We start from the raw sequence: 12382 nt of genomic DNA on the forward strand, positions 1-12382 counted from the left end.
GTGTGTGTGTGTGTGTAAACATAGGAAGATAAAGATAACTAAACTCAGTTTTTTGTGTCTTGTTGTTTTTGGCTCATTGCTTTGAGAGATACTTAGATGACCAAAAGAGACAGAGAGATGGAGATACGATTGTTTCCTTCTTTCTGACGCTGTCACCGTCTGTTTTATCTGCTTTTCTGTCCCTTTTATCTGCCCGCAATCCTCCTTCATCTCTGTTTGTGCTAGGCACCTTAACTTCCAGCTGAGACGGGGCCCTGTGATGTTTGCATCTAAAAAGGCAGCAGATACAGTAGATGCTTTAGAGGAAGTATATCAGATTTATTTATTTCAGTCAAACGAGACTACAAGGGAAATTCCACAGCAGCGCACAACCTCTCTTTTTTTGAGAAATCACAGAAGCTGTAGACGAAGAGAGGAAGAGAGGAAGAGAGGAAGAGCAGGAGCTTTAAATCTCACCTGCGTGGTACGCCACCGACCCTCGGCTCCATCCTGGGTGTCTGTTCCTGGGGTAGTCCTGCACAGACACAAACAATCACACAGGTCAGGGTTGATTTTAACCTACGTACCACGGAGGGTCAGGAGTCTGCAGGTCTACATCGGTTTCTGTATGACTGACAGATGCAGCAGCCGGTAGCTTACAGAGACTTTCTCCACCAAACAAACCTTATTATCGTCACTATATTGCTGAAAACATGAATACGTGTTTTATATATGCTCATAAATAACTTTTATTTTATTGATTTTCTATGATTTTATTATCTTTTTCAGTTTGTAGCATGAAGGGAATTCATCTGAATCAAAGGTCTCAGGACAATATGCTGTACAGCTTGTGATTTTGGGCTATAAAAATAAAATTAGACTTTACTTTTGGACTAGTTAGGAGACATACTTCCTCCTCTGTACCGAAGAGCTGTTGAGTGCCGTTGATGTGAGTTGTTAAGCGTGCCTGAGATACTGTGTGACCAACAGACCAAAGAATCAACAAATTAAAAGTATGAACTCATCATTGGTGCACAGTCCGAACACGTACGAACATTTCACTGAGCCTGTCAACCTCTACACGTGCGGTTTACAGGGATGAACAGTGGCAGCTTCCCGGTAACTGTTAAACATCAGGTATTTGATTTCACACAGAAAAAGGTTGATGAGCGTTGAGTTTGGCAGCTGAAATACTCCTTTTTTAATCAGCCAGAACCAGATAATGAATATTAAATCTACGGTAAAGCTCACTCTTAAAAGGTTGATGTGTGTGAACTTTCCTTGGGTTTTATCTTTGTGTGTCACACCTGCTAACTTGCAGATTCCCTGGACAATATTTAGCACATTCTTGTACAGCTCATCATTCACTTATCTAAATATTCTGCCATATTGTCTCTATATTTTATATTTATATATATTGTTTCTCTAATTGTTATGCACTACCTTAACAAGGCAAATTCCTTTTTCTGGTAATAAACCTGATTCTGATTCCTAGACGACAGAGCAGCATTGTTCTTGTATTGCAGGGTAGAGCTGAAGTAATTCAAATGAACATAATTCAAAAATAACCGTGTTTGAATGCTTAGCTACCACAGAAACACACACTTAAGACAAGCAACACAGAGTTTAGATTTATGCTTTATTGTTCGCAGTGTTTCTTACTATTTCAAGAGAAGAGGCTTTGAAGATGACGACTAACTGACGAGTTTGGGAAACGTAATTCTATATCGTGTGACGAAGTTTGGCTGAGGTTCCCCAAATCCAATAAAAAGAGCTTGGCTCCCACTACACTGGATGTCTCAGTCCTTAACAGGCCTTTTCTTTTTTTAAACCTTTATTTATTGAATTCTCTCTCTTTTTGCCCCCCTCTGCTCACATTCACACAGTTAAACATTCACACTTGGATGCTGCCCAGTACAACCAGAGTCTGATCTGCTGGCCTCTTTGCGGCTCCACTGGAGCGGTAGGGGTTGACGGCTTTGCTCATGGGCACCTCAGTGGTGGTTACCCCCTTTTCCCCTCCGGTCTGGGGATCGAAGGGACAACCTGACTGACAGCTGCACCTTTTGTTCGAGCGGCACTTAATCAATTCCTTATACTTTTGTTTTTAGTTTTGAAAAGGAGATGAGGAAAGATACAAAACTCAAAATGCAGAGTATCGCTGTTACTGCAGCTCACACCGCTTCAACAGGAGGTGAAATCCAAAGCGTGACAGGCCTGAATCTGTCCAATAACTATACATTACCAAGTAAAAAAAAGCCAGTAGCAGGTTTACTGTCATGTTGTTGTATCCCTATACAAATGTTTACATGTTAATAAGAGGATTCTGTTTGCCTGCTGTTTTGGGTATCGGTCAGTGTCAGCTACTTCTCTCAGAGCTGAGGATGTGTTTGTCTCTATCTCCATCTGTCTGCATGTACAGTATGTATGCGTCTCTCCAGGTTTCACCATGCCAACAGAAATAACTAGAGGGCCAACTTTCAGATAAGATCAGAGTATGACTCAGAGGTAATTACCAGAGATTTTTATCTGTCTTCCAAGCTGCACCTCCATTACTGTAGAAACACACTACTGAACAAGAGAGGAAGGAGGAGGAGGTCAATGACATTATTTTCTCTCTCTCTCTCTCTCTCATTTCTTTTCAACTAGTATTAACAGACAAAAAAAGGCAACCAAAAGACTTTCATTTTCATCTTGTCTCAGGTCAAAGAAATCCAAAATATTACAAGGATGACGTCCAAAAAAAAAAAAACAGCCTCTGGCAAGTCACAGCAAAGGGAAATGTTCTTTTTATCCAAACAAAAGAACAGCCACTGATGACTGATGCAGAGACTGAAGAGGCAATACATTACTCAAAAACAAAACAGGGCCGATGAAATTATTACTATTAGCACCTGTGTGGAGCAGAGAAATGAGTAATAGGGAACAGTGCAGACAGACAGCTCAGTCGGGCCACGCAGTTCGGCATTTGAGGACAGGACATCAGGGAAACATCAACGATCCTGTCTGACAACCCCATTGGGGCTTGAGGAACAGGAAATGGAGATGGATGGGGGGAAAAGAGAGAGAGAGAGAGGACAGAGTGAGACATCAGCAGAGGAAGACAGAGAGACATGGAGGAATGCAGCTACTGCTCCAAGCCTGAAAACCCTTGATCCGCCAAGTCTGCTCCTCTTCCCCCTCGTCTCAACCACAAGCCGGAGGATTCCTCTGGCTGACTGGCATGTGGGCTGCATCTCCACGAGGAGGAGAGGAGCGTCTGGGTGTTTTGCTCCCTGATTGATGAGCCACAGACACTGATCTGATCAGAGATTTTGAGGAAAACTCTGAAATAAGACAACATTAGGAATGGCTGAACAAATAACGGGTGGATTTATAGCACTTTAATGTAAACCGCAGACTTGTGTCTGATAAATGGATCAACTGTTAAATGCCTGTTTTCATAGCCGTCTTCTTGGTAATTGTTGGAATCTCCAATTCAAAACATCTATTCAGGGTGCTCTAGGCAACAAATAAATACGGTAGTGAGAAAACTGAAGCAGCACTCCCTTCTTCAAACATTATAATAATATATTACAGTATGAAGAGTGGGAGGACAATGACGGTCAGTTGATCACTTCAGAAATAAGATTTCATGCAGGCATTCATGGCCCCTGACTGATGACGCTACTGACTTTGTGATCCACTAATATTTCCTCTAGCGCAGTTTTGAGTAAATTACCTGTATGATGGATTGTTATTATGGTACAGTTGTCCAGTACCTAATGTCTACAACCCTTTAAAGGTTTACACTCCACCAGCTTCTGCAAACTGGGGCTGTGTATATGCAAGAATCTGGCAATACAATACGTATCGAGATACAAGGGTTACGATTCAATATATTGTAATATATTACTATTATAATATATTATTATATACAGTAATCAGAACAGTAGGATCTGTATTTGTATTTATTACAGATCCTCTAACATCCACCGTACACATAGACCTCAGTTTACAACAGTGCCATCTAATGGTTGGAAGTTTAAAAACAAAATTTGATCCAGTGTTTTGAGGACAATCTTAGCCAAGACAGCGTTTTACGGTTAGTCCTGTATTTAAGTAAAGCAGCTAAAAAGGAATTATGTTAGAACCTAAAAACAGTCTGATCTTTCCTAGTCATACAAAATATATAATAAATATATACCGTATTTTCCGGACTATAAGTCGCATCAGTCGAGAAAAAAACATATATAAGTCGCACCTGACTATAAGTCGCAGGACCAGCCAAACTATGAAAAAAAGTGCGACTTATAGTCCAGAAAATACAGTATATATATATATATAAATATAAAAATACTGGCACTAACTAGCTCTACATTGCACTACAAGAGCAATGCTGTTAATTTATTATTAGGGATGCACTGATACCACTTTTTCTCAGACCAAATACAAATACTTACACTTGTCTCTTTGCCAATAACGATACGAGTACTTAATAATACTTTTACAGTTCTAACAATTACTTAGAAAACATGTTTTACTTCATCAGATGTTTCTCATTTTCTGACTGTTACAAATTAAATGTTGCTGATGTTGCTCAAAATATCTCCAAACTTCTGACACTGCTTCTCCTCAACCTACCTGCTCAACCATCAAGTACGAGTAGATGAGAACAGTATCGGACACGATACCAGATACTGGTGCATCCCTATTCAATACGTCTTCTACATGGATTATTGGCTAGAAGCTGACTTCTAGTTCGCTTAATTAGTTAGCTACAGCTGTTATTTCAGAGGACAAATCGACTGTCCCTGGCTGGAAAGCCGCTTTTATCTACCTCTGACATCCGGCACATTGTTTCAAAAATGCGTCCTGTGCGTCCTATAGGAAAGACAGGTGCAGCCTTACTTGCATCCCTGCACTGGCTACCTGTCAAATATAGGATTGATTTTAAGGTTCTTTGATTTGTTTTTGAAGCCATACATGCTCAGAACAACTCCACTTGTTTTTAACTGTTCCATGATCGAGGTTGTTTGTTAAGGGAGATTGCACCTTTGTTGTGGCAGCTCTGAAGTTTTTGAATAGTCTTTCACTTTCACTCAAACGCTGCCCCACGTAAATGTTTTCAGTGGCTTTTGTTTGCTCTTAGTGGATTTTAGTATTTTAAAATCTTTTATTTTATACTGTAAGTCTTGTTCTGTCTCCGTTTTACCTTTGTACACATATTTGATATTGTATTATATTTATATATAGTTTCTTTTGTTATTTTTGGTGCGTTTTACTACTTTTCAGTGTCCTTTATTTGCTACTGTTGAGCCGTGCACTTTAATTTGTACAGCACTTAGGTCAACTCTAGTTGTTTTAAACGTGCTATATAAATAAAACCTGATTTGAGGTGTAGCAGCAGTAGCTAAGGAGGGACGGGAGAAAATTAATTGGCCATATTACAGCTGCTTCAGTGTACATGACACCTGTAAATTAAGTGGAACAATGTGCAATTTAACAGCAGCTGATGTAGAACAGAAAATACCATCATGATACCTTTCGTTAGCATTCATTGCGGCACATAGGGGCAGAACATTTTTATACAGGATGCTTAAGTACCTGAAAAACCTATCTGACAGCGTAAAAATAAGATTTTAATCTCCTCTGAGTCAATATAATGTTGTTTTTTACCCAGTTGGAACCCGTTTTCAGCCATAAATTCTGTAAAGCGGTTCATATTGTTTTGTGGGACTTGGAACAGCTTTCCCTCAGATAAAAGAAACATTCCAACGTATTGTGGTTTGGTAATGACAACAGTTAATGCTGAGATTTTTGTTTTTCAAATCAGTGGTGGCGCCACTAAATCATACCTACACTCCTTTTCTATCAACATATGATGGAATGCATTTTAGAGAGCGATCACCGTGTACGTCCACTCACACGTACTACAAACTCTCAAACATGGTCACCGCCTCCGTTGGCCTACAGAAGCCATCACAGAAATGCAAGCTGCTGCTAAGAACAACAAACACTAGCATTGTGTCCACAGCATGGTGGAGCAAAAGCCTGCAATATCAGATGCCCAGCTGCTACACCGGTGTCATCAGAGCAGCCTGCATTTCCACACGGTGGCAGAGTAAACAAGTCTCAATGAGTAAGAGCGGAAAGGTGCGGGCTGAGCGGGGAACCATGTGGAAGCAGATACCCATCATCCACAGCAGCTATCACATCAGATATCACCGAACTGTCTAAAAATATAACTTAAGCCATGAATTACAACGGATGTGAACGTATGAATGCGTGTGTGTTGTTGTGTGTTTGTAGGGAGGGAAAGTAGTGTGCTTCTGTTTGTACGTGCCCATACAACCTCACCTATAGGGGTTGGGCAGAGACTGTGTAAGAAACTAATGCAGGTCTGTTTGTTTAACCTCGTGTCATCGGGCTAAAACCTGTAGCTGCTCACACGATAACAACAACCGTCTGACATTAGCTGATGATCTGACTGCAGCCTATCTGTGTGCATGTGTTTGGGCACGTTCGTCACTTTTTATGGATACAAGTGATATCCAAGTGTTTGAGTCTGAACACATAAAACTGATAAAATACTAAAGTTTGTTCTGTTATTGAATGAGTGGCACATAGTGTTGAGCTGTCTTCTACTCACATTATACACATTTTTGCCCATTTGGGATCTTTTATATATATTTTGGGGAACCTTTTATGGTAGTCATTCAGGTACTATCTGTATTTCAACTGCAGGAACCTAGGAAACAGGGGCTGGTACTGTCCGATGCAAAGTACTGAGGATGTTACAGTTACAGTTGGGGGGGTGTTGTTGTCGTCTTTATTTGACCAGACAGCTTGAGGTAGACAGGAAGAGGGGAGAGAGAGGGGATGACAGGCAGCAAAGGGAGTCAAACCCATGGTCACTACAGCAAGGACTCAGCCTCGGTACGTGGGGTGTCACTGGGCTCTACCAGGTGAGGTTATAGGGCGCCCCACAAGAAGACAGATTCCAGACTGCAAAGTTTCAAACAATGCTACTTCGGGGACCAAATATTATCACATATGAATACAATTGGGCTCACTAAAACCACAAGAGTGTCAGCTTTCTATTTATACCCAAATTATGAAAATCCAATACTGTTTAGGGACCTTAGCATGCAGATATATTCAAATATACAAGGTAAAAATAACATTTATACTGCATGCAAAAAAATGCATGGGATTAGCATAAAGTCTGTAAAAGGGAGACTTGTGATATATATCAGTATATATGTCAGTATATATGTCAGTCGACTCTACGCTCTTCCATCCCATTTCTGAGTAACAAGAAGCCGCAGTAGAGAAATGCCAACATATGTTAGCGTTAGTTCATTTATTCCTCACAGAGACACAAATTACAAAGATCCTGATGTCTTTGGTGCGTATGCCTGACTCCTCAAACTATTATTGTAACTAGGGCTCCAAATAATTATTTTCATTATCGATGAATCTACCAATTAAGTAGTGTTTATATATATAAGAATTTCCCACAGCCCAAGGTGTCCATCAAACAGTCCTTAACCCAAAGATACTCAGTTTAATGTCATGTATGACAAAGAAAACCAACAAAATTCTCACATTAAGACAGAAACAGCAAATGTTTAACATTTTGCTTAAAAGATGAATTAAAAAAAAGTTATTTAATTGTTAAATTCTCAAAATAGCTGCTGATTCATTTTCCGTTGATTGACTAATCAAATAATTGACTAAATCTTTGCAGCTATAAACTTTAGTCCGTAGGCTTGTACGTTGTTGTTGTTCTGGTGGTGCTTCGTGTTCTTCAGCTTTTAGATCAGAGGCACAACAAGAAAAGCAGTTTAAAAAAAAACAACAAAAAACCCACGGTTAGCAGGACTGCTGCATCACAGGAGGAAGAGGAAGAGGGCTGTTCCCAGGACCTGGTTGCAGGGCAAATCAGGACAGAGGAAACACTGCAATTCCAGTCTCCTGAGCAGTTTATGACTGTATTTATGTACATGAACAGAGAGTGAGTCAATACGGTCATCAGAGACAGAGAGGGTCATGAGCGATGTTATGAGGGGCCATACAAACCATAATTCATTGCCCCTGCATGTGCAACACTTGCACAGACATTTATTTCCTGGTTAGAGAGTGACTTCCTGCTTAAAAGTAGGTCTGCGCAGTTAATCAAAAATATTATCTAAATTGCAATATGGCCAAGTGAAGCATCCAAAATCACAGAAGCTGCAGCTCTGTCCTACAAATCTTGTTCTCCAGATGTAAGAAAACATGTTTGTTTGGTACAGAGCCCAAAAAATGTCACATCATCCTGATTTTAGTAGGTAGATGTGAAATATGCACGTGAAAGGTCATCCAACTATGTTTATAAGAGGACCAGAATAAATTATGGCTTGTACAGCCTCTCATACTGAGCTGAGAAAACCATCAGTTTAATTCAGACACTGACGGCTGCTGATCTACACACATCTGTCCCTTCAGTCCTTCATCACAACGACGACACCTATTGATCCATCATCCCATATTCAACCCTTTCCTCCCTAACCTGCTTCCTTCACTTCCCCATCCTTCCCACAGCGTAACGCTGTTTTTTCTTTTTTTGCTGGATTTTTAGGGGTTTGTTTGTTTTTCAGGACATGAGGGTTTTCCTGCTTTTTTCTCTGTGTTTTTCACATTCTGAATAGCTTCCCTTGATTTTTCTACCTCCCGACTTTCTACCTTACACCCCCCCCCCACACACACACACACACACACACACACACCCACCCCACTCCCATCTACCAGCGACACTCTTCCACCCCATAACTAAGCCTAGATCTCTCTTTGTCCCACAGCCTAGCAACCGGTGTGTGTACCGGATGAAAAACAACCGCGCTACCAAGCATATGTATGCTGTACATCCATGGAGACCCTTATCTTCCCAGGAATGAGAGAGGAAGCGAGAGGTCATGACAGGTCTAGGAATTGCAGTGGGGGTCAAAACAGATCTTAGATTACAAACACACAAAACAACACACTTACCTTACATACAAAACATTCTAACTTATCACATAACACAAATTCCTCTGACTTCCCTGTTGGACAGGAAACTGGCAACAGTGGCCTAGAAGATTAAAAAAAAAAAAAAAAAAAAAAACTTACTTCGACCTTTTTTAAACCAGCTAATTTAACTTTAACGTGTTGAACCTCGACTTTGCCTTTATTTGGCATCTTTGCACTGAGATTTTGACCAGAATTCAAACAAAGAGCAGTGAAATGTTTCTTCATGCAATTAAGCTAAGAGGCTCCACCAACTTCGTCTTCAAATCCCACCGAGAGCATTTCAGAGCGTGTTTCCTGACCGACGTTGTTTATTTCTGTATTCTGTCCTTAAACAACAACAAATCTATCTGTTTCTCCCCTTAAAATCTCCTCTGACTGACGGACTTCTGTCCTGGTGCCACAATGTTGATGTAGCATGAATCGATCTGCTCTGTGCAGCTTGAAGAGAGTGAGTCTACGTGGAACATAGCAATGCGACACTTCTGGTGGAATTTCAAGTATTGTCTAGAACAGGCGTGATCAGTTCTGGTTACCACGGCGGAGCCAGAACGTGTTACGTGGTGGAATTTGGGGATTATGCTTTATTTAGGCATAGTGGTGCTTTGCAACACTTGCTAATTAGAACTAAACTGAGGCTGATGGGAATGACATTCGTTTTGATTTAGTTATAAAATAAAGTTTTGGGCAAATAAAACGTTTGACCAGATGACGGCACTGGAATTCCGGGCGTTACCAAAATTATTTAAATTTATCCTGAGGGTGAATGAATCCAATTTTAATGGAAATCCAACAGTGGCTGAGATGTTTCATTCAAAAGAACAAATGCCAACTTTCATGGTGATAAGAGGAAAAGTCAGTGGATCTCCAAACTCATTAATGTTTGCATATTGTACAGTATGGCGTGCTCCTGTTAGTAATGCACCACAGCAGCTGATAGCGTGTCTTCTAGCAACTCCAGCTCTCAGATGTCAGTCAGCCGCTGCCAAAGGAAACGTCCACTCAGAGACCTTAAGCGTAGAAACCTTTTCCACAAATATGTCCAAAAACGGTTTTATCCTCTTTAGAAAAATGGAAAAACATCCACGTTAAGGGTGAAATATGGTCAATGCTGCCTTCGCCAGGTGGGTGTTTTGGCGAGCAACATATTTATGAAGGTGGTGATACTACCGGCATTACTGATTGTTCGTCATGTGGTAGACATCAATACATTTGCAAAAGCCAACAACCCTAAAGAGGCTCTCCACATTAAGAAGAAGGATGTCCAAAGTCATTAGGGTTCATCCTCTGGGGATCATGAATGTCTGTAATGTTGAGATATTTCACTGGATATCTGAGTGGTGCTAGACAACAAGTCACCACAATAAGCTTTGTCATCTGGAGACTGTGACCGAGATGAAATTTCATACCAATCCATCCAATATTTGTTGTGATATTTCAGTCAGGACCAAAGTGGTGGACTGACCAACACTGTCCTCACAAGATCCACACCACAAACAAAAATCTGTTGCTTTCCATCAGAGGTGACCGACCACTGGGGATGTTAAGTGAAGGAAATTGAGTACAAAGTTGAGCCTGAAGTCAGCAACCATAACAAACAGAAAGAGAGACACAGACAGAGAGACAGACAGGCAGAATGTGGCAGTCTGCGGGGCATTAATGAGTGGATTTGTGTTTATATTCAGGCCTTCTTTCCTACCACGGGATGCTATGTGAAAAATACCAGCATGCAAACTTGTCACTGCTGTTGAGTAAACAGTCATTACCCAAGCCCTTCAATTTGCTGCTTTATCACCTCTCCTGGACTTAGGCTTAATGTCTTTATAATGAAAGCCAGATGCAGAGAGAAATGTAGTGGAGCAAATAGAAAGGAGAGGAGAACTCTGAGGAGGTAATGGCACTGGAGTTATCACCACTCAACATCTTCCTCACCCATGGGAGCGACGTCTGTGTGTTTAACTGCGAGCATGTGTCTGTTAGAGGATGTTCTAGCAGTTTTGTCTCTTAAGTCACAGAATGCAGTAAATATAATAGATGCAGATTTTTGGATTATAGTGTGATTTAAAGGCTTTGAAACTGAATTTAGAAGATATCAGTGTAAGTGTTTGTTTTGAATTGTGTACTTAAAAACTGTAATATCCAAAAATGAGACATTCAAGTATTTCTTTAGAGAGAGCACACCCTACTTACTGTTCTCCAGGGTTGTGATTTAATCAGTGCAATATCTGTGCTGGTGGGAAGCAAAATAAAGTTATTGATATCACTAATTTCAACGGCCACTAGGGGATGTAACGATATACGCTCCACTCACGATACTGGGTTCACGATATGATCTATTTATTTTAACAGAATGAGATTGAAGACAAATCACAACTGAAATTTCTCAGATATTAAATTACAGAAAAGTAGAAACTGACGTCTTTGCGCCTCAACACAGCTACTGACTGACTGACGTAGGGTGTTGAACAAGCAAAGTCAAAAGTACACAGCGCCCTCTGCTGCGTAGAAACATATCTGTATTGTGATTTAACTGTGTCAAGATGAATCTTTACATCCCTAAAGGCCACACAGGGCGGCTCGATGCTGTTAGTCACTCCCCCTGTTATTCTGACTCAGTACATTACTTACTCTGTGACATGATTCATTACAGGACTACACAATGCTGAGACAGCCCTTATAAAACACTCCTCAGTTCACCACCAGCTCTCTGAAGACGCACATAATTTCACTCTGAGACTCGAGCTAGTGCTCTGTTGAGCTGTACTTTGGCACAGTGGTGCTTTGAGCCAAATGTTAGTATTACCATGCTAACATTATTACACTGACCAAATATTTTCACTCTAACTGTGTGTGGCTATTAGCGTGTTTGTGAATTGTGCATTTTTTGCATTTAGGCTCATTTGCATTAAAAAAGGTCCACATTTATGTCTATTACCTCATTTAAATATGCAGAGACGGTATGTTCTTGGCAGTGCAGACAGGTGAATATCATGTTTGTGGGTTCTTAAGGAAACAACAGTCTTTTTGTCTTATTTTTGCAAGTTTAGCAGCTGCAAAAGCTGCACAATACTTTTGCAAATTTACCCTGATGGTACAGGAACTGCAGACGACAGCAGGTTTTTAAATAACATGAACAAAAAGTAATAAATCAGAGCTAAGTAGCATCAACTTAATGTTAGTTATCTTTGCTTGCTAGCTTCCACTTTCCACGTGAATACAAACACAACAGCACAACGGTTCTCCCAAATGTTGAGTGTTTCAAAAGGGGCGGACGTCTTAAATTGCTAACGGTACATAAACAATGCTATGTGAGTTTGTTGGAAACTGTATTGTACAGTATGGCGTGCTCCTCTTAGTAGTGCACCAAGGAAAT

The 12382-nt window shown here is 40.5% G+C and overlaps 1 protein-coding gene across 2 annotated transcripts in view; it reads right to left on the bottom strand.

The window, feature by feature from the left end:
- The window catches only part of spryd3 (SPRY domain containing 3), a 56290-nt gene that overhangs the window by 14274 nt on the left and 29634 nt on the right, over positions 1 to 12382 (bottom strand). For both annotated transcript variants that reach the window (XM_051424234.1, XM_051424235.1), the window contains exon 8: positions 457 to 514. In XM_051424234.1, coding sequence (XP_051280194.1) covers positions 457 to 514 — 58 coding nt within the window. The remainder of the gene's footprint in view (positions 1 to 456; positions 515 to 12382) is intronic.

The sequence above is a fragment of the Dicentrarchus labrax genome, unplaced genomic scaffold (genome assembly GCF_905237075.1).
Source record: "Dicentrarchus labrax unplaced genomic scaffold, dlabrax2021, whole genome shotgun sequence".
Lineage (NCBI taxonomy): Eukaryota > Metazoa > Chordata > Actinopteri > Moronidae > Dicentrarchus > Dicentrarchus labrax.